Source organism: Monodelphis domestica, chromosome 7 (assembly GCF_027887165.1).
Source record: "Monodelphis domestica isolate mMonDom1 chromosome 7, mMonDom1.pri, whole genome shotgun sequence".
Taxonomy (NCBI): Eukaryota; Metazoa; Chordata; class Mammalia; order Didelphimorphia; family Didelphidae; genus Monodelphis; species Monodelphis domestica.
This window is the reverse complement of record NC_077233.1, coordinates 211,416,830-211,443,670: the sequence shown is the minus strand read 5'-3', so window position 1 is coordinate 211,443,670 and position 26,841 is coordinate 211,416,830. Positions and strand designations below refer to the sequence as shown.

Here is a 26,841-nt window from a genome sequence, read left to right as displayed (position 1 = left end):
TCTCTGGATGATCTCAGCCATGGGTAGTATGGGTCTCTGTTCACAATGCAATCACTTCAAAGCAAATTCAATAATCTTATATGAAATGATCCGAGTGTACACGTGTGTGCACACATGCATACACACACATAACCACAAGTTTTCATTCTGAGCAAGATTCTGCACTTAAGAGTCAAGCATCCTCTCTGAAAACTGTCTTGGCACTTGCTACAGCAGCTTCTTACCCTTTACACCCCAGGGATCACCTTTTCTCAGTCATTTACCCTGTGAACTGGCAGCTGCAGGGCATCTCATTGCCAACAGCAAGACACAAGTCCCAGCATGAAGCAGTTAAGGGAGATTGACGATTTGAAAAATCAGCACTGCAAGGCTAGACCAAGATTTTTTTAAAAGGGGAATTGAATTTGTTATAGGTCATATTTCTATTGCATAAGGAACCTGAGTGGTACAGTGCGGGGCCAATGCTTTTTCCTCACCATCCTTTCAGATTACATGATGCTGATCTGAATTCTGTGTCTAAGAGTGAGGAGACGCCAGTTTAGATCAGGTTTCCAAGGTTCTTTACAAGTCAACACTGAAATGGATTCCAAATGAAAGCTATGGAACAAGGGACTTGAATCAGGATCTGCCCTCACTTCTCTACTTCCCTGTTGGGGTGCCCAGGCATGACTAAGGACATCTAAACACAGAGGAAACAAAAGCACATCTGTCCCTCTCAATTCCTAACCATTTCAGTTTTTTAAAAGAACATGTACTGTCATGTCACCAAATCAAAATGCTTTATTTTTTTAAAAAAGGAAAAACATTTTTAAAAGGAAAATTAAGGGTCATAGATTTATTCCTAGAAGGGACTTTATAATAGAACCTCACCCCCCCCCCAAAAAAAGTAGAATTTGCTTTATAGTAGAAAGGACTTTATCTAGTAGAATTCCCTCATTTTACATCTAAGGGAAATAAGGCCCAGATGGGTAAAGTAAGTTGTCCAAGGTCACATGGGTTATAAGTGGCAGAGATAGGAGCCTCAAGTTCTCTGGCTCTTTCCATGGCACCATACTGTTTCCCATGGAATGGGAAGAATATTCATTCAAGCTTCTCTAAGCTTGAACATAAAATTAATTTTAATCAAATTGAGAAACCTCCTTCCCTCTTCTCCCATGTAGAGTAGGAAGCTAAGGGTCATTAAATGCACAAACTTTCTTTGGCTGAAACTTCCATGTCATCACCATCCTGCCTGAAGCTGCTAGGACCCAGGTGCTCTGCTCTGCTCTGCTCTCTCTCTCTCTCTCTCTCTCTCTCTCTCTCTCTCTCTCTCTCTCTCTCTCTCTCTCTCTCTCTCTCTGCCTCTCTCTCTCTCTCTCTCTGCTCTCTCTCTCTCTCTCTCTCTCTCTCTCTCTCTCTCTCTCTCTCTCTCTCTGCCTCTCTCTCTCTCTCTCTCTCTCTCTCTCTCTCTCTCTCTCTCTCTCTCTCTCTCTCTCTCTTTCACTCAGCAATAATGTGCTGCTCAGGAAAAAAAAAAGCTGGAGATGACATAGTAGCATGGAAGCCTTGGGGAAAGAGTAGGGAAATTAAAAGCATGTCCTCTTTTTGAAGTAGAAGGTATCAAAAACGTTTTAAAAGAAGAGGGGAAAATATCCTCCAATTCATGTCACCTCCACCCCACTCCCCAGTAACCCCTATAACAGAAGAAAAACACACACACACACAATAAAACTCATTTGGGAGCTTTAATGCTGACCAGGATCTAAGTCCCAAGCTTTTCTCAGCTCAGAACATATGGTACTATGCTTAATAGCCCAGCTCTGCCAATTGGGGACTATTAGGGTGGGTTCTTTTCCCAGTGTAAATGCTGCAGAATATAAATTGTAATTAACACCGGTGCCAAAATAGCACTTAGAGAAAATAAGCACATTATTAACATCTGGTGAATCCTGTCTCGAGTGCAGAAGCAGCGGAAATTCTCACTCTAAGTAAAAGGATTGTTGCAGGGACACTAAAAATATCAGGTCTACAGTTTTGGTGTCTCTTTTCACAGCCATTTTCATTTCCATCCACTACTGATACCCCCTTGCTGCCTGGGGGCTGCCCTTTTCCCAGTCCTGTTTATTAGTATAAATTATGTTACTGTTTAAAATTGCTTGCTCATGAGAACAGAATAGTAGAGGCCCCAGTCATAAAGATATGATCATATCCTTCCAATAAATTCCGAGGGAAGGAAGCATCCTCTGATTTTAGTATGAGCAGCAAACTTCTGATGAGAAGAAGATGAAAGGAAAAAATCATCACCTGAAAGGCCTGAGACACTCTGAGACACTCAAAGGCCTGTATGAGAGTGGGGCTAACCTGTGAAAGAACTAGTTCTTTGGGGTGGCAAGCTGGAATGTTTAACAGGTTGCACCTGCCTATTCTGTGGCAGCTGGATCTTCCAGGAGGGAGAGAACAGGAGCAGCAATTTTCCTCACGATTCATGTCCACTGGGCCAGAACTAACTCTGTGATGGTAAAGGAAAAAGCTTCATTTTGGACATGACGGGGTGAGCATTGCAGCATTCCTGCAGTACCCCCTCCCCTGTGTTCTCTCTTTCAATCAGACTGTGGCTGGATTTGGAAAATAAATAAAGGCCAAGAATTCAGATTGCCATTTCTTTCACAGGCTCAACCTTAGAGCTCTAATCAACCATATTCTACTGCCCTAAGGTTCTTCTTCTTTTTCTAACCCCTTTACCTTCTGTCTTGGAATCAGTGCCAAGGCAGAGGAGTGGTAAGGGTGAGGCAATTGGGGTTCTGTCTATGGTTCATGAAGGATATGGCAGGACTAGAGGGGCCTCATCTGCATGGAAAAGGCAACTCTAACATATCACCTTTGCAAATAAGTACAATTCATTTTTTCCAGGGACAGAAAAGAAGACAACTAAGCAAACTAGCTGCACTATGTTCATGGGCTTTGGGAAGAGTTAAGGAGCTAAAAAACGTCCCTCTCCATAAGACAAAAGTGGAAAAAAAGAGTTTTGTCCATGACAGACAATAAACAGTCCTCTTAGGACACGGGGCACTTATGTTAAACAAAGAGGGCATAACCACAAATGCCCACAAAGGGACATTTTTTAAAATGTCTTCCTCTTCTCCAAAAAAGGTACACAGTTGGGAGGATTTGAATAGGAAGGTTCCTTCCGTGCCATTCCTCCTGGGGAAGAGGAGAAAATCTGAAAAACATTTGCCTATTTAAGAAATGGAGGGAGCGATGATAAATGTCTATCAAATGATCAGTTACCCTGGTCCTTTCGTGACAAGGTGAAGGGCAAGCCAAAAACAGGTAGTTGAGAGGTGAATCACTTTAAAGAATCAAAGAAGGGGCTAGTGTAGAGGTTGTCTAAATGTGCTCAGATTTGTATGGCCATAAATTAGGCCACACACACACACACACACAGCACAGGGAAGACTGGCCCACGATCTAATTATACAGTGAATGACAAAGACAGGACAAACAAGTCTGACAGCCTTGATCCGAAAAGGAAGAAAAAGAGAAGAAAAGCTGGAAGCTCGCAGGAGACGTAGGTAGGTTAGACGGGTCACTCCCTCCTCCCGGGCCCTTCAAATCACAATGTACACCACCCCACTGGATGCCATTCTGAGAAGGAAGCCTAAGTAAAGCACGTTTTGCTCTGACATTGCTGGGATGAGAATACTGCCTGGATGAGGAGGAGATGGCACATCTGGAAGTTCTGTGTTCCCTCAGGAAGTCCTTTGGGAATAGTGCACCAAACAGATGTGTAACAGAGCGAGGGGGATTGAAGAGGTTATATATGCCTAAAAGACTCAAATCAAAAGCATTTCATTTCACCAGAGCTATAGACAACAAGGAGATTATGTCCCCAGGACACTATGACAGTTATGGAAAGGAGACCTCGCCACCATACAGCCTGAGGGATTTTAGTCCTTACATTTTAGTAAAAGGTGGCTGTTAACTTTTGGAACAGCTGTGTTTATTTCAAAAGCACAAAAGAAATAAGGCGATATGAAAAGGTTAACCAGGCCACTATTAAGTGCCTAAAATGCTTTCTAGGATTTAAAACTTTGTTATTCTATTGAAATTAAATATATATATATATACATACTATTTTTTAAAAAAATTATTATAGAATTTCTAAAAAATTATCCAGTGTAAGTTCATATAGTATAAATTCCTATTGTTTGTGTGAGAAAACAAGGCTGCTTCCTGTGAAAGGTAGCCATTATCCTGTAGGCTAAATCAGCAAGGGGTTTAGAAGGGTCAGGCCTATTTCCACAGTCCTGTATAGAGTTATTCAGAATAAAGAGTGACCCTTCATCTTACCAAAATGACGTATGACAATTAAATTATTTGATACATAATTGAAATAAAATACCTGTTTCAACTGGACAAATGTCTAAAACTTGGAACCCCAAAAATTAAAAAACTCAATTTAAGAAGTCAAGTTTGTTAAAAACATTAGCTACAGCTAGCAAGTTAGAAGAGTAGTAATAAAGCAAGCAGTAACTGAGGATTTGCATAACAGTAACTGAAAAATGACTCAATGGGTAGCATCTGTGATCTGAGTGGGTTTGGCTACGCAGTGGGTTTTGAGAACATTGGTACTTCTTGAGAAATGTTATATTTTTATGGAAATTGATGTCAGATTAAAGACTGCAATAATCATCTTTTCAGTTCTAGGATTTTCTTTCAGGTTGTCTTTGGGAGCTAACTGATGGTTATTTGGGGTTTGTAGGTTCATTTTGAATTTTAGCAACCTGGAATTTATGAAAATTGGGGGATAGGGATTCCCCTTCGCAATGAACACAGAGGTTGGGGCCCATGACTTTGATTATATCATTTCCCAGAGAAAAGTAGCAAGATCAAAGCTGCTAGAGAAGAATCTGGACAGGTATGGAAGGGTTCTTTAGAGTTAAGACTTTTTACAATGTTCATTTGGAGAAGCATATGCAGAAAAAGTTAATATCGAGAGTTTTGATAAGGAAAGGAATTTAAAAGAACTAGAGAAAATTCATTGTCCACTTTCCCTCATAGAGCATTGTGGTTGGAGTTTTTTGTTGTTCTTGTTTTAAAATCAGTCTTATAATTTGGTCCTAATAGTGTACCTGTAGAAGGAGGTGTGAGTGCCTGGGTGAGGAAGGCAACAACAGGGTCTTCTTCCTCTGGATTTTAGTCTTCCCATTGTTAGGCAATTCCTTTCCACTTAGTCTTCTGATTGGGTAGGAAGTAGGAAGGCATTCTGATAGGGTGGGACCCAATGACTTGCTCTAGTCCACCTGCAAACTGCCCTGGGCAATGTTGTCGTTTTCTATGGACAAGTCAGTACCTTCTAGTAATTTGAGATGAGGGGTATAATTCACCACTCTCCACCAGCTCCAGTCAAAATGAGTTCTGAAAAAGGGGACAGCTATGAGTCACGTCTGGATTGGGAGGCAGCTGCAGTTAACAGTGTTATCTTCTCACAAATTACAATCAACCAGTACCAGGAAGAAAGCTGGCTGTGCAAGTATACCAAGGGGTTGCATTTCAATGGCATCCCTGTCTTTAATGCTCTACCTACAGCAAATATTAAGAGGGTCCAATGCCACAGATAAAGTCTTTCCTAACTGTCTCAGTTAGATTAACAGCTGCCTGTGTCACAGCTCAGCCCATGAATCTCCATTTCTGGAGGCATCTCCCATTACTGGGTTGAACTATTTCTTGAAATACCAAAGGAAATCGTGGTTGACCCTGACCTGCTCGTGTGCATTGGCCTAGCTGGGACTCACCTTGGGAGATGGTCTAGCACCATTACTAATCCATGTGTCTTCTTCTGGAGGGCAGCAGGTCCTATCACATACCATCGAGCACTCCGAAGAGCCTCGGAAAGCCTAGGAACAAACCCCTGAGTTATAAATGTAGACACCAACCACACCAGGCTGAGTCTCGCTGAGGATCCCACTGGCAGGTATAATCACAGGGGCGTCTTCATCTGGGCCGAGCTGATGTCTGATTCTCTACCTCAGCTTCCAGACCTGTGTGGTTCTTCCAATACTCACTCTCTGACCTGGCTGACATACCAGCACGAGAGGACTCTTCTAGACTCTTGTATCCCTGGGTCGTATGTGTTCTTTTCCACATATCAAACACAGCCTATTAAAATGTCAGTTCTTGATCTCTCAGGAATTCTTTTTCTAATGAGATAAAAAATTATCTAATTTTTACAGCAGGTCAGATAATAAGACTCACAGATATGATTGACAAATTCAAACTCTATAAGGAAAGAATCATGGCTCAGTTTATGTGCAAGAGTCCATTATCCATTAGTACACTAGAATATCTTACACCTTGTAAACAAATCCACTTAGAGTGGACACGGGGAAAATCTTTAACAGCAGTCACTAGCCCCTTCCTTTGTAGAGCAAAGACTACTGTAAAACCTCTATGAAAGTACATAAAAACACAATACTCTTTGTTCCAATGGGACAAGTCACTTTTCAAAATACTCATACAAGAAACTTGGGAACACTATGTATGATGAAAGACACAATATGGACTAAAGAGAAGAGAGAACTGGCCTTGAAAAGACAAGTTATGGTCCACTGACAAGGACGTGCTTATACTGAAAGAGTGGGTTACACTTTGATTTGCCCAGCTAAATCCTTGTCCCACTCCTCAATTTTTCCCCAACCAAGAAAGAATGAATAAGGGTAAGGTTGCCTATAGTAAGGGGTGGGACACAAACACCAAATGTCATCAAGAATGAAGACATTCTGAACTCTCCGATTTCCTAAAAATGATGAGTCCATGACCTAACTACTCACACTGTGGTTACCTAGTCTAAAAGTCGGGTAGACAATATGCTATCTACCTCCAGCAAAGAATTTGTTTATGGTTCACTGCTGCCATTTGCTGATGCTATCACGGGACAAGATATAGATCATAACTTCAGCCAAAGTCCAATTTTTAACATCTATTTTGACCATGTTCATCCTACAACCAACAGTAAACCTTATTTAGGGACACTGTAGCTTGTTGCATCTGCTGTTGCTGTTGAAAGCTCAAGAACCCAAGGGTCAGCAGGAGAGCTTCCATCTTCTAAAAAAAGCTTCACTGGCAGTATATATTTTAAAATGAGCAGGAAAGGGGAAAAAGCCATGTCCTGGATTATGGCAATCCCTCCTCAAAAAGAGAAAGATTTTCACTGTCAAATCGAAAGAGGCTTTGTTAGGTTGTCATTTTCAGTTACTTTATGGGGTGTCCTACTGAATCAGGGGTCTTGTCCAAGCCAAGAACATCAGAGACCTCTTCTTCCACTATGGAGTCTAGCCCCACAGATATCACTCTACTCCCTCATTATGAAAGGTTATTGGGGTAGCTCTTGGTGTGGTATGGCAGTGAGATATTGCACAGCCTTTGTCATTAAGATCGGCAGAGATGTCTCTCAATGAAACATCTCAGTCTGGCAGCAGAAAACAATACAATGAATTTTGTAGGGCCAATGTGTGTGCAGAATACTCTATAAAAGAACATTTACTTAATTGGTCTAGTCAGCTTATTCTGTATGTTGAAGAATCTCCTCTTCCTGAATAACTCTTTAGCAAAAACAGTCATTTCAGAGATATTCGGCTCAGGTCCCATACCAGATAACACAATGAAACTGCCAGTGCTGCAGGTACTATCTTCAAACACCCGCTGGGGGTCCCAAACTATAAAAGTGTTGTGATGACTTGTGTGGTGCTGTTCAAATGTATGCTGCTCTCCCCAGTCACTGGCCACATCACGGCCTTTGTTGGAAGTAACCCAGGATACAGTAGGCCTATTAGGGTCAGGGTGGCACCAAGTGAGGGCTGCTGGAATGAACGACTTGTCTATCCACTCAAAGCTATCCCCAGGTACTGGCTGTAGAGAGAAGATTGGACTGGGCAGCCCCCTCCTGCTCGCCTGATTCTGACCTGTGCTCATCTCTTTTATACCTAGCCTTATAAGAGCATTTCAAAGATGTGGCCAACCTTGAGCAACTCGAAACAGTGGCTGTGAGGGCAATTTTATTTTCCAGATGATTCAAGTAAAGTAGCCACTGATGCTTTGGAATAGGTAGGGAAATTAGCAACGTTTGCCTATGGATCAAGATGAAGACCTCAAGTGATCTATTACAGCTATTAAGGCCATGCAGCATCTTTTTAAAATGAGACATCATGCCCAGGATAAAGACTCACTCCATGACGAGGAACTCTAATGCGCTATTACACCTGCTTGACAGAATCTCATCAACCTCCCCTAAAAATGATGCACTGGTAATTAATCTTGACTCTATGCCGTGCTACAATACACCCAGGTCTGAAGGACAATCAGCGCTATGTTTACAGCTTGACCTGACGTACAGGGGAAGGTCATTCTTTCTATCCAGGAGGTATTGGCTGTGTAGCTCACCATCTTCCATCACACAAGAGAGGTCCCATCCTCCAGGCCAGAGCCTTTCACGGACTCTTCCAGTCAAAAGCAGACTAAATGTGCACCCACTGAACAGGACCTCTCAGGTTAAGTAAGGAAGCATAAGTATGCTGCTTGCTTGTGTTCAACCCTGCCCATCTCCATTCCTATCCAGAGCTCTTACAAAATGTAGCCATTTTTTGACATCTCTGTGGAATGGCCATGAGGAAAGTTTCATTTTTAGATGACACTTTTCAACTAATCCTTAATGTTCTGGAATAAGCCCTGAAATGTTTGCCTACAGATCAGTAGGAAGACTTCAAATGACCCACTACTGCACAAAGGGGAATCAGATAAGGTAAATCTCATGATGGCACCAATCTATGTGAGTATTTGGCTATCAGGACATATGCTATTCTGGATGCTATTTTAGACCAAAATCAAAGCTACCCTTATGACTTAATAGAGCGTAAGAAAACCAATAAAATAGTGCCCACCAGTATAGACAAGTTTCGGGGTAGCATGTTATATTATACATCATTAGACGACTGGAACTGAAACAATCCAGGTCTAGAACATTCTAGAAGTGGGATACAAAGGTGTTTTACCTGTGCAGAGACTGAGTTGGTCCTTGGGCTCCCCGAAATAAGGAATAAAGTTATTTCATCTTTTTGAGGATCCAAGTTACTGTCTCCATACTTACAGCAAGGTAGAAGGTGAGCTAATAAGATGAGATTAAATTACTACCCACTTTCTGGAATCTGACTTCAAGAGGAGCCTGGGACATCTGTTAAAATTCTTTTTATAAAAAGTATTTCATCAAATATTTAATTGAGCCAATAAAAACTCACATAGAAGGGATCAAAGTTCATGTGGGGAAAGTGGGGAAAATGGAGAATCACAACTTGCCTTGAAATAGTTAATCTATGGATTCGATCTTGACCCTTGGGAAGAAGAGGATGTGTGCCCAGGCAACAGCATAGGGAATTTAAAAGTCTATTTGATAAACACTATAGTCTTCTCTACAGTGTGAGTAATAAAAGGAAAAGGTTGGTTTGTCTGGCAGGCTTTTTGAGGGTGGGTCACCAGAGATGTTGGCAGATAATGAAAAGGAGGCACAGCTAAGAGAGGAAATGGAAAAATGGGATCAGAAACTGGATAAGTAATAAACCAACTTGGGCAAGAAAATAAGGCTTTAAACATGATGATGAAGGACAAAGGCAAAGGAATGTTTACAAAAGAAACAAAACTTCAATCAGAAGCTGAAAGCAGAGGCTGTGCGGCACCAGGCACCACTAGTGCCTGTCAGCCAGCCATTACAAGGTGAATTCTAGGCATTACGGGGAGGAGACACAAGCTCATTTTTAATTATGTGCTAGTACTGAAGAGAAAATGGGTGAATATATCATGTTGTTGACTGAGTGCTGCCATAAAACCTGGCTAAATAAGGAGGAAAGGCTGGAACACCAGGAAAAGCAGGCAAAAGAAATTCCTCTGCAGGAATGATTCACTTGAGTCCCTGAAGACACAAGTTGGTAATTCTCCTCAGCAGGAATACCCAGAAAGTATCGTTTGATGGCCCCTGACAAAGAGGCAAGAGCAAAAATGGGCAAAAACACCCTCCTTGGTGTCACAGACTACCAGGGAAAGGAGAACCCAGAAACAGACAGCCTAGGAACTGGACAGTGCAAAAATTAAGCTACTGCCATCAGCACCACTCCCATCACCCCGGAACCTCTCCACAGCTTCCAATGTTTTCCTGGGGCTGGAATGTGTCTAGGTAGTAGCTCCAGGTATTTTGCTATTGCTTTCCCTGTGTTGCTGTAAAAGTGTCAGACCTCACATAGTAAATGCAGCAATTACACATATCTGATACAGAAGGAAGCCCTTTTTTCAGTTTCAGAGGGCTACCACAATCTTGACTAAAGAGCAATCATGCTCCTTGCCTAAGATCAGTCTGGTTTTCTGGAATTCCAGTCTTTCAGTTGGGACCTTCTGTGCATATGCAGAGACTTCTGGTATGGAGTGCCCTCCAGTGGAAGTAGCAACAAAGGGAGGGCCACCCCAAGGTAGCCAAAACACCCCTAGTTACATGGTGCCCAGTCAGAGACAAGGTGTCAACTTTTATGTTGTGGATTAAATCCTTATTTTTCCTGTAGGTTGCTTTCCTTGATCTGCTCAATCTCCTCTTTTAAAACCTTCACCCAGACTACTCCAGGGATTCCACTGCTCCTTTTATCCCGCATGTTGCTATGGGAATAAAATGTCTCTACCCCCTGTCCACCTTGTCTCAGGACAGCCTAAAGACTTAAAATTCCTTCTCCCTGGATGGTACATATCCCCGGGCGCTACAAGGACAAAGAACCCCTCCTAGCATCATCTCAGGTACACAAAGAGGCTCAAGGACTCCTGGGAAAAAAGTTGGTCCTGAGCCTCATCCAAGAATACAAATGGAGTTAGAGGTGGAGACAAGTGGGATCCATGGAAGCACATCCTGTGAGCAGGCTGAATTTGCTCCTGGGCTGTCTGAGACAAGGTTTCCTGGCCCTGTGACACCAAGTAAAGAAACATTTTCTCTTCTGAAGGCTCAAATGTCCCTAAGGTCACAAGTAGAGAGGGGCCAGGGTGCAAATGGCTGCATGTGGAGACTATGGCAGTGTTCATATAAAAGGTTGCTGAAAGAAAAATTACAGTACACTGGTCTTTGAAACGAGTCAATAGATTACATCACTCAAAGAGCTGTTATCCTGATATATATTTTTTCATGTGCAAGTACACACATGGTACCTCATGCCTGGGTACCAAGCGCCACATCTATTTCACCTAAATTCGTCCTCCCCTTTTAAGGCTGCCCACTTCACTCTCCTTGTGTAATCTTGTTAACATTTAACTCTCAATATAAATCTCACCAAAGCAACAAGTAGTCACAAAGAAAGTGTCTAAAAGAAGAAAGGTTACAAAATGTACTGCTAAGCACATACAAAAAGCCCTAGTGAAACATATTGAGTGGAATGTAGTGGGATGAAGAGAGAATATTTTCTTCCCTTTTACGTTACAAACCAAAGAACTGATATCAACCACAAGGAAACAGCCAAACCACTCCGATGGGGCTTCTCAGTAGAGTACTGGAGAGCACAAGCAGCAGCAGAATAACCAATGACAACATTCATGTGCCCATGGAAATGTCCAGTCGCCTCTGGCCTTGTGGTGGAATTGGACTGAAGTAATTCTAAAGCATCCAATAAGGCAGCTGTAAGCTGAAGAAGTTGGTGAGGGATGAGGAAGATAAAAGTTCAGGCTAAGGAAAATTATTTCACCTGTTGATGCAGACCATCCCATTTCCTGATAAAGCCATCACCACCACAGATTCGGTGGTTCCTCAGCCACTCTGCTTTTGAACAAGGTAATTTCATCCAGGTGCATCATGGGAACATCTCTGATGACATCAGTCAAGCCCTCGTGAAGCAGGGGGAAAATGACGACATTTAGTGCAGGACGCTCCGCCTGGAAACTAAATTAAAAACAGGTTATTAGCCAGTGACATGAGCTAATTTTTAAATATGAAGGCAAACACAGAGATGATTACAGTCAAAAAGACTGGAGAGAAGAGATACTGACTTGGTCAGGAAGAAGTAAAAGCATTTAACCACCTCTGAACCTCCTGCCTTCAAGTTTCTCATGGTTCAACCTAAGACCAATGAATTATTATTACTATCAGCCTTCATCACTAAGACACAAATGATTCATAAATGATGAATTCATAAGCCTCAAATATGCCCTGTTCTTCAAAACAGGAAGATCAATTAGAATCTAGGAGGATGCAAGGGTGGGGAGAAAGAGGAAGCAAAGTCAGTAAAACCCAAACTGCACATTAGATAATAACCCAAAGTTTCTGCCTTTATTTAAAGGACCCACACTGGTCCAGTTCTAGTGACAGAAATCCAGGAGAACCAAAAAGCTGAAAACCAAACTGGGATCCCTGAAGGCACCACAGGTTCACCATCGCATAGGAGCAAGCTTTTAAGTCAGCTGAAGATCTATCTTAGACTTCAGGATTCTAGACTTCTAGACTCAGAATAAATAGGATGAATTCTGGTTTGAATCTGTATGCCCCTGAGTGGGCTGGGGGATGGGGTGGGGGGTGGACAACAAAGTTAACAGACACTTGGATCGTCTCTTGTTATATGTTTTCCCCCAACAAATTCCAGGACCTAAATCTAATTTAATAAGCTGTTTAAATGTGTAGATGAATAAATCAGCTATAAACTTCCTTCAAAATTCAATCATTTCATATTAAGAAAAAGGGGAGGGAGGGGGGAGAGAGAGAGAAAGAGAGAAAGAGAGAAAGAAAGAGAAAGAGAGAAAGAGAGAGAGAAAGAGAGAAAGAGAGAAAGAGAGAAAGAGAGAAAGAGAGAAAGAAGGAAGGAAGGAAGGAAGGAAGGAAGGAAGGAAGGAAGGAAGGAAGGAAGGAAGGAAGGAAGGAAGGAAGGAAGGAAGGAAGGAAGGAAGGAAGGAAGGAAGGAAGGAAGGAAGGAAGGAAGGAAGGAAGGAAAGGGAGGGAGGGAGGGAGGGAGGGAGGGAGGGAGGGAGGGAGCAAGGAAAAAAACAGTATGGCGAGTTAAAATATAACTAGTATATGGAAAGCACAGAACTATGCATAATTTTGAATGAATGAATGGAAAACAGGATTTATTAAGTACTTACTATGTGCAAAACACTGTGTTACACCTTGGGGATACAAATAGAAAAGTAAGACAGCTCCTGCCCTCAAGAAGTTCACATTCTAATGGGAGAGGCAACACCCATGGAAGGTTTCAACTCTAGGTCAGATGGAAAGGTTCCAAGGGCCTTAGGATGTAAAAGCCAAGGCAGACACTAATAATGGTGCTTTAAAGTCATTTCCATAGATAAAGTCTTATCAGTTTCTGATACTGAACCATCTGACTGTGTCAGGGACTTTTGTGGCAAGAACTCTCTTTTCTGGGTCACAATGGCTATAATACCTGCATGAGTAACTGCCAAGCTGCATCTCTGTAACGGGTTGCTTTCCAGGATGATGGCTATGAGACAGGATTAGAAGCTTTGCTATTTCAAGGGCTCTGAGGAAAGATGGCAGTCAAGGTGGTGATGGTGTGCTGCCTTGCCTGGCACATATTGTCTCCTGTCTCTCTCTGGTACCCTGCTGCTTCAGCAAGGCTTGTCTGCACTGAAGGGTGGCATCTGGTTGACAGATAGAGATGACCCCTTATAAATTAACTACCTAATTTTAAGGATCTGGAAAACTTAGAAAGTAAACATTTTTCCCCCCGAGTATTAATAATAACTGAATTGTATCAAATGGTTAACTTTATTGAAATCTCCCTCTAACCCTTTCTCTCCCTGCAGCTACTTCCTCACTGTACTAAGACCCCTAAGTTCCCTTTTAAGTTCTAGTTCTGGTCAATCATTCCTGTTTCTCAACCAGTTAAAGAATATGTACAACAGATCTTGAGAGAGAGAAAGATTGGTGAGCAGAAAGATGGCAAAGAAGCTGAAGAAGGCTCCAAAGAGAGGTGATGGGGAAAGGATATTGCATATTTTTTAAAGGGCTCTATTTCCCCTCCAAATTACACTATGTTGTATGTTTTATTTGGTGGTATAATGGAACTGAGTCCTAACTTGGGAGTCAGAAGAACTATGTTCTAGTCCTAAATCTACCAGTATAGAACCAGCTTCCTGATCTTGGAAGGTTATTTTACTTCTCATAAACTAAATGAAGAGATTGGCCTAAATGATCCTTGGTCCCTTCTAAACTCTTAAAATTCTATAGACTTATACTATATTTAAACTGGCTAAAATATCTAAATGTTGAATTGAGAAGACAAAGTTAATCCCCAGATGGAAAAGTACTACACTACTGAAGAAAGCAAGGAAAAAAATTCTTAATCTGTTGGCTAGTGAAAGAAATTCCTACAGGATGATCTTTTAATATTTTTGATATTACAGGGGAAGGAAAAAAAAGCAAGTGGACAAAAGTAACCTTTTTATTAGTGAAAAAGCTTTGTTAAAACTAAGACAAACCAACCAACCCTCAAGTTTAGACTGGCTATAAATGAATGACAAATGAAAATTCAATCTTGACTTTTAATGAGAAGAAACCAAATAAGAGTTTCAAAATAAGTTATCCAGCAAGATATTACAACTAGCAGAAGCATAAACCCCAAATACCTGATAAAGAGTTGGATTTATGGCATATGTAAAGCAAATGCCAGAAAGGCTCTCATAAAACTTGATGTTTGGGTAATAAAAATGCCAACAAAATACCTCCTGAATTTTGTTTTGTATTTTTTAACTAGAAGCTATCTATGTGACTGTGAACCTTGAAGGCTACATACCACAGCAAGTCCATGCCTGTAAATTCCCTTTGTGTAATTTACTTGATTTAAAACAAAATGAGAGCCACGTGGTTTACCATTATTCTCAACTGTGTGCGTGCAAAGCCCCTTCTTTTTTGCTGCCTAGATCTGCACATTTCCAAACGGCTTTTAATGAGCTGCTGTCATAATGTTAAATTGGGATTAGCATTTTACCAAAAGCAAAGAATGTGGCTGCAGATGCCATGTGTATGTTCCTTCGATCTTTCTCCCTAAAGGCAATTCCATTCTTCATACAGCTGTCCAGGTGGGCCTGCGTTTTTTGGGGGGTTTTGTATGTGTGTTTTTCCCCACACTTTTAAGTGATCAGCACTTAAAAAACAAACACAAAATGTTCCAAAGCAAGGGGAGAAGGTGGCTCCCCCCACAAAAAATCCAAACCCCAAAACAAATTATTCTAAACTGATTACTTGATTTCATGCCTGGATTAACTTCAAATTTGGCTCTAGCCAGTGTTAAAGTATACAATTTATAATAAGAAAAGTGAGGAGAAAAAATAACATAGAACCAACATAGAGATCAGAAGACCTGAAACAGCAGCATAAATCTAATATCTCTTCTGCAAAAGTTCAGTTTGTGAAAGGGAGGAAATAAAAGAAAAAGAAAAGAAAATGGAGGATGTGGGGGAAGGGAGCTAGGCAAGGCACTCTGTAGAAAGAAAACATCATTTGTTGCATGATGAGTGGACAGACTAGGCTCTAAATGAACTAAAATAATATAGTCCATGAAACTCTGACCCTTTGATATTACTTCCTTGACCAAGGACAGCCAGTATTGGAAATACAACAAAATGTCAAGGAGGGCTCCCCATAATTCTAGAGATGGCTCTTAACAGCCTCTGCTCTAGGATTCCAAAATGGGAACAAAAGTCAAACCAAAGACAGACCAGTGCACTTTTATCTAATCTGGTCAAAATGAAAAGTCTTTTCAAATAGCAATCTACCTCCAGCAAAACCCACTTCAAAATACATTATCAAGCAGTGCTAATTAGACCTTGGCCAGTCTATTTAGCTTTCACAAATGCATATAGCAAAAAACAACAATGAATAAAACTTGAACTTCATTTTTATAATACTGTGCTAAAGTAATCCCCCACCCCCAACTATCCAGATATTTAAGCAACCTCACATATCTAGAACATAGATGAAAACCAGAAAAGCAAATAAGATCCTTAAGTGGACAAAAGATATTATAAAGTCATGTATGTAATCAAGATCATGTAAAAGAAAATTTCAAGTCTTCACTCAAAGCCTATTTTTTATTTCTTACAAACAATTCTATCGTGTTTGGTAATCTACTTTCTAAATCCACAGCAGATTAGACACAATAAGAAATGGTGAGAGGAGCTACCAGAAGAGACATAAACAAAGGCAAGTAACAAGAAGTGACAGAAAAACTACAAAAAGCAGATACAAGAACTCCAAAAAGCACCCCCAATTCTGGCCATTTAAGAGAACGCCCCTGCACAATAAACAGTGAGGCCACCACTATCTTCAAAGTATTCATCTCTGCTACCAAAGATAATCAGATTAATAACACAAAGTAATTAAGAAAAGGTAAAACTATAGTTGGTTTTACTCTGTTTAAGAAGGCAGGGCAAAAATTAAATAAATAAATGGATGAATGAAAAAAGAAAGCAGGGAAGTATACATTTTATGTATATGTTCAAAAATGTTTTTCTAACTGAATCCCTCATGAAGGACACTAAATGTGCAATAAAGAATATAATGTCAGACTATCAAAATGATGAATTTTATTAACTTGCATTTTTTCCTCACTTTATTTTTTTAATTTGCAAAGAAGGGATAACATTTTCTAGGGAGGGAAAAGAAAATGAATGTGATACCAAAACATTATATTATCAATAAAAAAAGGAAAAAAAAGCATGACATATCCTCTCATTTTCCTAGAGATTCAAACAGGCAAAGTTTCACAAGATGTTGTTTCAGGAGATTCTATATGTCAACTACAATAATAGGCAAAAAAAGAATTATAAATGATAAGTGGCATGAAAATTCCAAGTGTTCCAAACCATTCATTCATAGTGAGAGAAATGAAAATGTAAACAATTCTGAGGTTTCACCTCACACCATGCAAAGTATGTGATCACACAACAAAAAAATTAATGGAGACAGAGTCAGAGGGGCTGTGGGAAGGAGGCACATAAATACCTTGCTGGTGGGGCTATGGAAAAAATTCAACTGTCTGGATTTCAGTGTGGAAATATGCAAGGAAAAGGACTAGATTGTCCCAACCTCTTGACACAGTGATCCCTCATTAAGGACACACCCCAAGGAAGGCTCAGTCAGAGACATAAGGCCAAGAGATAACAAAATATTTCTTAACCACACTCCTTTAGATAACAAAGAGCTGAAAACAACTATATTTGGGATGGCTTAATGAACTGTGACATATTAATGGGCTGAAACATGAACGTTATATGAAACATGAATTAAGTAAGAAACTAAGAAAAAGAAGTTCAGAAAAACATAGGAAAAGTTGCATGAACTGATATAGTGTGAAAATAAGCAGAACCAAGAAAATAATATGTACCATGATTACAACCAAGTAAATGAAAAGGAAGTCAAAACTCTAAGTACCTGAAAATCAATGGAGGTCACAGAAAAACTGGTAATCTAATAATGTAAAACACCTTTTCCTTACAGGAGCAAGGAAGCAAATTATTTGTCTATATTGTCAGATGTGGTCCCTGGAGTGGATGCTTTTGCTTAAATATGTTCTCTGTCATAAGAGATGGTTCAACTGGAGGGATAGAGGGAATGAATGGGTTCAGCTGTCAATTAAAATGACTGTGATTTAAAGTCAAGAAAAAAAAAAGTCCTGGTGCTGCCAGGAGCTATAACCCCACCCACCCACCCCTACTGCCATCTCAACAATACTGGATAAGAAGCTGTCTAGGTTTCTGGGTGAGAAGAGTGATGTGAACAGTTGTAGGATGCATGACCTACACTGGGCTCAATTACTAACAACTGTCATAATAGTACATAGTTTAGGGGTGAAATTAAAAGAAGGAAAACCTATACCTAAGTTCTGATTTTGTTTTTATTTTAATTTTTAGAAATTCACATCATGCTATATATTAATCTTTTGAGAAAGGTTCCAAGTTTTTCCATGTACAACAGATAGTGTAATAGAAGATATATAAAAGACTCAGAGAAGTCTGGCTCTCACTAACTAAATATGGTACTTCAGACAAGTCATTTCTCTATTCCCTCAATGACCACCTTCACACTGCATTCAATGATCTCTAGTTTTACTGCCTAGAAAAAAAAACACCCTTAAAAAGGGCAAGCAGAAATATATTAGAATGTAAATCAAATTGGTGGACAGCAGTAGAAAAATGGTTACCGAAAAAAATTTTTTTAGTGTATAGGGGAAAAAATATTTTGGGTTCCTCCCCTCTAAATTCTCTTCCCCTCAAAAACTGGGGGAAAAGTTAATTGAATACTTCCCACAAGAAGTAAAGAACCACCAACTAAGTTTATGAAATATGGAAAAGCTTTTCATATGTAATAGCTTCTGTTTCTAAGAAGCAAGAAGAAAAGATGTAAAGAATAAAATAATGACAGTCTGAAATATAGCTCTGTGGAATGGAGCAGTAACATTCTTTGAAAAAAGATTTTTTTTCAGTAGTTGTTCAGCATGGTTAATACAGAAATATGCTTTGCATGACTTCACTTGCATAATCGATATCAAATTGCTTGCTTTCTCAAGAGGTAGGAGGGGAAGAATTTAGAACTTCAAAAACATTTTTAAATGAATGTTACATTTTTTTCATATGTAACTATGAAATATTTAATGAAATAAATAAAAATACTTATTTTTAGAATAAAGAACTTACTCAGGAAAGAGAAATAGCTCTGGTCCTGAAAGAATCTCGGAGTATAGAGATAACCATACTTGATGAAGAGGTCTTCTGGATTCATCTAAAGATTGATTCTAAAATTAATTATCAACTTAAACATTTTAAAGTTGATTTTTTCAGCAATCACTGTCTCGGAATCAGGGCTTTTTAGTAGAATAAATCTAATGTTTTCAATAATCAAAGAGTAGTTCTTAAAAGCAGAGAAGAGAGTAAGGTGGAAGACTACTAAGAAAGGATGCTTTCAGCAGTCAATTCATGCTGCTGCAAATCTCATCGATCTAAGACTCAAAGGCAGAAACTTAAAGTGGAAGGCTGCTGCTTCATTTGTCTCAACCACAAAACAAATAGCTTGTGGGGGACTTGGTATTGGAAAGGTAATCTAAAATGTTGTAGAATATGAAATATCTTCACATCTTTTGTCATAAAACGCAAAATGGGAATTCTGTCAAGCAAGCATGTATTTCCTCATATTTCTTATTTTCCAAAAATTCCATCATCATCTCTTAACATTTTAAGGAAGTTATATGATGAATTACAAATCTGTTTCAATACAGTAAACGTTCACTTTTCATGAGCCAATGAAGATGACCCCCCCCCAAAAAAATCAACAGAGCAGAATGTACTATTAAGAGAGAGCTTTGAAAACAAGGCTAATTAAGCAATATCCCATGTAGTAAAACCCTTGTTAAACAAGTTTTGGAAATTTTTTATTCTTAGTCATTTAATTAAATATTTGTTGAATGTCTGTTTAACATAGATGAGGACACAAAGTCCAAGATAATGTAAGCCTCTTTATATTAATGGTTTGTTCCATTCAGGTTTTTCCTGGTTAGTTTTAAACTGACAAAAATAGATAAGAGGTAGAAAATTCCTCGGCAGCTGAATATATAATAGCCAAAATTCAATAAGTACTTTGTAATTATCTAAAAAAGCCTTACTTTTAAAATAAACATATCAACCATGATAATTGTATACATACGTCAAGTTATATATGTTTATCTTCTATGAGTTAATGGTGTAATGGGGGAAAAAATCTTTTGATTTTAAATCAGAGGACCTAAATTCAATAACAGTTCTACCATGCAGGACAAGTATGACTTTGGGTAAGTCACTCTTCATTTCTCTGGATAGCAATTTTCTCACCTGTAAAATGAAGTAGTTGGACTAGATGGCCTCTAAGGTATCTTCCTGCTCTAAATCTACTAGACTATATTTTTCTATGATTATTATTACTTTAAAGCTAGAAAAGGCCATGTAAAAATTAAATCTCATGTATCTTTCAGCTTTTAAAAAAAAAAGTCCTCATTCCATCCTCTCTCTCTCTCTGATTTCCAAATTTCCAGAATTTGTACATCTCCTCTTAGAAGGCTGATTAATAATGCCAAATTTCCCATTTTCTATGTAATTATAAAGAAAGATTTATATCCTAATGACTTGGCAAGATATTAAGCCTACAGGAGAGAAGCAGTAGAGTGGTTAATTACAATCCACAGATAACAGTAAGGTTTTACCAAGAGGTGGGGAATTTGAGAAGACCTCATTTTCCTAGTATCTTCTTCTTTAGTAGTTCAGTGTTCTCAAATTTCCATTTTTGTTCCCCAATTATTTTGGCCCTAATGCAGTAGCTCTGTTTTTGAAGAGTGGAAAAAGTGATGTCTCTGAGCTATAACTGTACTTGAACTAGTATATGGCTCAGCATCAAAGACAGATGCCAACCCTAAAAAGCACAACAGATGCAACCATAAAATACACACACACACACACACACACACACACACACACACACACACACACACACACACACACACACACCCCTCTCTTTTACTTTCTGAATGAGCAAGGACTACAGACAACACCTACCTAATAGGGGAAGCACTATCCACAGCAGGCTTATTAAAGCCTACATAATGAAAAAAAAACACACACACACAACAAAAAACCACACAACAAAAATTACTGGGTATATTTGGATATAGTGGTGGGCAAGATGCCTTAAATTCATAACATTATATTCATCTTTTTCTAATCAATAATACAGAATATATCAGAGAATGTACCCTGGTCACCTCCAGCTTCAATTACATGTACCCTGAATACCAATGCATCACTCAATATTCCCCTTTCCCCACTGACTTTATAACCCCCCCCCCCCAATCACTGTTTATGTTCTGGTCCAAAAAGACAATGGACAACTTCTAAGATTCTACCTTTCCTTCTGCCTGTCCTTAGAGATCATTTCCACTCTGCCTTCTGCCTGTCTTAAATGTGCTGATGAAATGATTCCCAAGGTAATTCCCTCCAGAAGACAGAATTCTATTTATAGGTACCAATACTTCATAGGGGCTCTTAAGAAAGGGGAAGCATATAGGCAGAAGGGCACAAAATCAGCTTTGTAACCTTAAGAAAGTAGATCACTTCCCTTGTGCCATCTATGCCAAAGATCCCTTTGGAATCTTAATGCTGAGCAATGACTAGTTTGCCCTAGAAGGACTGGCTAAAATCAAGAGCAAAAGAATTCTCAGACTATTAATCAACTAACAACATGCATGAGGAAATCAACCGGAGTCAAGGTCAGCAACTTGAAAAATTTTGATACTCACATCAGATATAACCATGATTATTAAGTTGGAGTTGCTGAGATCTTAATTTTTTTCTGTGTCAGCCAGAATTACATTAATAATAAAACATTTTCTAAGTAAAATTATTTTGCTCTCTCATCAGTTAAGATTAGCTAGTATTAAGACACCCTGAGCTGCTTCCAAACTAACTAAACCCAGTGAGAAAATTCAAGTTTTTCAATATCAATGACTCCCTAATCTGATCACAAATTACCCCTTGGCCACTAAAGGCAAAATTTTCTAAAAACTAAAATCTGATCATTTGGGTTTTCTTGATAATTCCAGATTATAATAACACATACTATATAATAAGGGTTTGTGGGTGTGTTTTATTGAAACTCCAAAGGGAAAACTGACTTTATTTCCATTTTATTAATTCATTTTAAGTTAATTTCCTAATTATTAATGATGTACATCAGAAGCTCTTCAAGATGTAATAGTTAAATTTTAAGTCTCAGCAAAAAGATCAAAGAAGTAAAAAAAGAAAGCAAGATGAAGAAAGAACACAGAGAAGAAGAAATTTAGATGGTATCAAGCTACCAATGATTTTTTTAAAATGCTATCTGGAATCTCAGTTTTAAAGCTGGAAGGGGCCTTGGTAAACAGCTACTTTTGAAAAACAATAATTAAGTTTTTTTGTTTGTTACACTAAAGTTTTCATGTGTCTTCCTTCCTAACCCACAATATAGAAGCATCATTTAATTTTTTTAAATGTATGTCTAAAACTATGTCAGTTCTTTCTCTCCTCTTCCCATATTATGAGGAAACTGAGGCCAGGAATGCTAAATAACTTACTAATCACATGGTTCCCTAAGATACATAAGTTATGGATATGAAATGGCATTCAAGATAGGTGACCAAATGCTTAACTGATAAATGTGGTGAAACACACAAGTGAAGAAATGCCTAAAGACTATAAAATATATTTAATTTTTAAAATCCATTCATAACTCACAATTCTAAAATTCTAACATTAATCAGGTAGAAAATAATTTATTCATGAACTCTACTGACATTCACATTTTTAAAATGCTAAACAGAAGTCAAAAGTATAAATCCCGTAGGCTTCTACAATCCCAAGAATGTGTTCACACAAAGTGCTCAGAAACCACAACCTCAGGTAATCATCAACACTACCATCTACTCCTACCCTTATGTTACAGATGGACAGTTAGGAATTAGAAGAAAAGAGCCAAAAAGACTTAATGCAAGAGCACCCTTTACTGATCCCAGGGTATTTGCCAGGAACAAGCCAGAGCACATCAGGGAGTTATTTTCCAACATCTTCTGCAAATTAAGAAGTTACGGCAATAATTACACAATTATGTTTAATTTCTACTTTGGAACCACACTGAAACTGCAGTTAGTGCTTCTGTTCAGTTATCTTCACTTTTCCCCACTCCTTATTGGTGTGGAATAGCTTTTGAGAAGCAAATTCTAATACAGTTAAACAAACAGGAAGATTTCCACATGGAACAAAGTGACAATCAAAGGACTCCATCTGATGGAACTCTAGGTCAAAACCAAATTAATCAACAGACTTTCTTGTCCCTCTCAAAAGAATTCCCTCCATTCTGTATAGCGGAAAGTCTGCAAATCTCTATATAAAGTATCCTCAAGCTCACAAATTCAAGAAAACCATTTCCAAATAAAAATACATGGTTTAGAAATTTTATGATGTAATTCCTAAAAAGGCATTGCTGTATGCAAATACTTTTTCTTTCAGAGTCTTTCTCTTTGAAACAGAAAACCTTTTCAAAAAACATTCAGGGCAGCTAGGTGACTTATTGTGTAGAAAGCCAAGTTCTGGGTTCAAATCTAGCCAAAGACAATTTCTAGCTGTGTAACTAAGGGCAAGTCACTTAACCCCAAATGTGTGGCCCTTACTGATTTTCTGCCTTAGAACAAATACTTAGCATTGATTCTAAAACTGAAGGTATGGATTTAAAAAAAAAATTCCATTCCAGATCATATCTGTACGATAGTTAGCAATGGGAAAGGGGGTTTCTGATCTCTATAAATATAAAAGATTGACCATCTTAGCCTTTGTTGGATAGAAGCACCAGAAAACAAAGATACAAAATTATGATGAAAAAAATGAGATCTTAAGTAAAAATAAGGAAATTTGTCCCTTCGTGGCTTTTAGCATGTTTACCATTTGATGGTTCTATATCAAGTCCTTCAGACTTGAAGGGGCTATTGCTATTAATGTTACTACCCAATTCTGCTTCAGTTCTGCTCATCTTACTTTATATAATAATATAAAATTTGTCCTCTGATTAGAAGCTGCTTTGGTAGGGCTGATGCCCAACTATTCACAGATCTAATTCTTTGTCTCAAAGGCAGTATGATATCTTTGGTCAAATCAAGCTAATACACCTTTTAAAAACAAATGTATGCATTTATTGGTGGGTTAAATGGGATAGAACTTAAAGAAGAGAAGTATCATTAAAACCTATCATGCAAAAGAGCATAAGGCCTAGGCTAACATAAAAAAGTTTCACTATAATGCAACTAAAAATAAATGCAAATTAAGTCCTTCTTAGAAACTATCCAAAAGAATTTAGTTGACAAAGAACAGAAGACCTTCATTATAAAACAATAATGACCCAGATCAATATAATATAAGTGTCAATTGTTAACATATCTTTGATGCTGTACTACTCTGGAATAGCTTGCTTTGTTCTCAATAAAGAACTGATATAATGTAATAAACTTGTACCAAGTGGAATACTCGAGTTACTGTCAATCAGTCACCTTGGGAAACTAGATGGACTGAGATGTCAAGATGTATTTAAATATCTACCACTTTCACTTTGTATATTAAAAAAATAAACTGTTCTATTCTAAAGTTTAAAACGAAACTTCAATCAATTATCAACCAGTATGTATTAAGGGCCTGCTATGGTCAGGAACTAGGCTAAGCTTTCGAAGGTAAGTACAAAGAATGAAATAATCCCTACATACAAGGAGCTCAAATTCCCACGGGGGAGAGAACACACAGAAAAAAGATACAGTACAAATACAAATATATGCAAAGTACTTAAATACAAGTCAATTTGGGTGGGATAACACTAATAGTTGGGGTTGGGGTGGACAGGAAAGCCTTCACAATGAAGATCAGGCAGGGAGGCTACTGCAATAATTAGGCGAGACATGATGAGGGTCTGAACTAAGGTGGTACCTGTGTGAATAGAAAGAAGGGGTCGGGGGAAAGAGATCATGAAGGTTGAGATATCAAGAGGTGGCAATTTATTAGTTACATATGGAATGAGGAAGTGTGAGGAGTCTAGAATAATGCCAAAAAGTTACAACCCTGGGAGACTGGAAAAATAGCAATGCCTTCAACAGAAATAGGGACAACTAAAAGAAGGGAGTGTTTGCAGGGAAAGAAAATGAGTTGCATTTTGGACATGTTGAATTTAAGCTATCTCAGTGATGTTCAGTTTTTTTTTTTAATTTTATCTTTATTTTATTCCAATAACAAATCTACACATAAATTTTCCAAAGTTACATGATTCATGTTGTCTCCCTCCCCTCTCCCGGAGCTGACAAACAATTCCACTGGGTTATCTGTGTAGTATGTGACGTTCAGTTTTAACCATCCAATAGGGAATTGGTCATACATGAAAGAAACTTAAGGGAGAAACCGAGGCTAGATAAATACAGAGATAGAGAGACAGAGAGATCTAAAGAGAGTGACAGAAACAAAGATAGAGAATAAATATGGTTATCAGCATGGAGATTATAGTTAAACCCAAAAAAGGCCCAGGGAATACCCATAGTTAGGGGTGTAGTCTGGATAATGAGTCAGCAGAGGAACTTACATCAGACAGGCCAGAGGACAACCAGGGAAGGGGAGTATCCCAAAAATCTCAAGAAGGGAAAGTACGTAGGAGGAAGATTTTTTAGAATTAAGTCCTTGTCCCATTAGAAAGCATTTCTGATTTCAACATAACTATCTAGAATGAGGCCAGGCAAAAGTAGGCGCTGTGGATCACAGCTCCAAAACAAAGTACTAGAATATGCTCCATGGTGTGGTGCAGTGCCAGGCTGCATCGACTTTCTCTGGCTTCCTTCCTTCACCTTGCCCAAGGCAAGAGCTGGTGGAGCGAAAGGTGGACAAAAAAGGACTACCACACCCACTTGAGGAAAACTCATCCAGTGCTCCAGCCCATTCTTAGGTAATACAAACCAACAAGGATGCCATTTATTATTAATTCAATCGGTGACAAGATGATTCAGGAGTTTCTTGAGGGGCAGGAAATGAGACAGACAATGAAAACTAGAACAAGCTGTTGGAATGATTCACTACCCCCATCCAAAGATACATTAAGCTTTCGGCAGTGAGGGGCCAAGTCCACAACTTGCTCTGGCTAGTAAACTGGGCCTGGAGTTGTAGGGCTAACCCTGAAGGAGTGAGGAGGAAGAAAGCGAAGAAAGTGGGTGAAATCACCAGAGTTGAAAACTGTTTTCCAAAGTGAGGAAGTTGGTGGGGCATGAGGAAAAGATACCTTTCAGAATTGGCTCTTTCTGACTCAGTTTGGTCAGAGAAGCAAAATTAAAGCAGGCAACAGAAAAATCCAGAGTTTGCAATGAAGTTTGCCTTTTTTCAGATAACATTTCCTCTAAAACTCTAAATCTAGACTAATGCATGTGGGATGGTTGAAGTAATCAAGAAGCCAAAAAAAATTTTAAATAAAGGAAATATCAATTCAGTAGTGCGCAGCAGAACTCTTAAGGAAATTGGGGTGGGGTGGGGGATGAAGATGAGTAAAAACATTTACATTGAAGTAAGATTAAGATATAGGAAAAAGAATCTCTAAAAATTTTAGAAAATGCTTGAAGGGTATGTTAAAAAGCAAAAGAGAAAAATAAAAATTGCCTAATGAAGCTATTTTAAGAGAAAAATTAAACAAAATGTTGACTGGTAAAGTGGAAAATCTTTTTAGACTGAAATCTCTTACACCAGAGACTCTCATCCCAAAGGAAGTGGTAGATGCCCATCAGCTGAGTCATGGAAAAACAAACTAGTTCTAACACAATACTGCAGAGCACACCAGTAGAAATAATCCTGCCTTTGCCCTAGGAGATGGGCAAGAAGGAAGACTTACAGTAACAAGTCTTTCCTCAAACTAATTTTGATAATTCTCTGAATTCTCATGGGGAAGTACTAGAAAAGAAATGCACTAAGTTACACAAAACAAAATCCATTTTTTTTCCTTTTCATATAATTCCTATTGTATAACACAAGCCTGGAGGAGAAGATAAAATACTGAATATTTATTCAACACTGAGTGGTCATTAGTGATGTTTTAGGTACCATAAACCACATCTCCATCTACTGGAGAAATCTAGGAAAAGCAAGTTAAAACCCATTTTAAGAAATGTTAAGAAAGAGGGTCAGTTTCTGAAAGGCTGATTTTTCTTCTACTTAAGCTTAATTAAGCTCTTTAATGCTATTAAGATATCAATATTTAGGGGGATATAATAGTTTAAAGACATT

General features: G+C 38.7%; 1 protein-coding gene across 3 annotated transcripts in view; it reads right to left on the bottom strand.

Annotated features, from left to right (window-relative positions):
- Window positions 1-11,158: 11,158 nt before the first annotated feature.
- FBXL18 (F-box and leucine rich repeat protein 18) overlaps window positions 11,159-26,841 on the bottom strand; it is a 57,809-nt gene continuing 42,126 nt past the window's right edge. For all 3 annotated transcript variants that reach the window (XM_056806449.1, XM_007498437.2, XM_056806448.1), the window contains one exon: window positions 11,159-11,929. In XM_056806449.1, coding sequence (XP_056662427.1) covers window positions 11,773-11,929 — 157 coding nt within the window. In that variant the 3' untranslated portion in view covers window positions 11,159-11,772. The remainder of the gene's footprint in view (window positions 11,930-26,841) is intronic.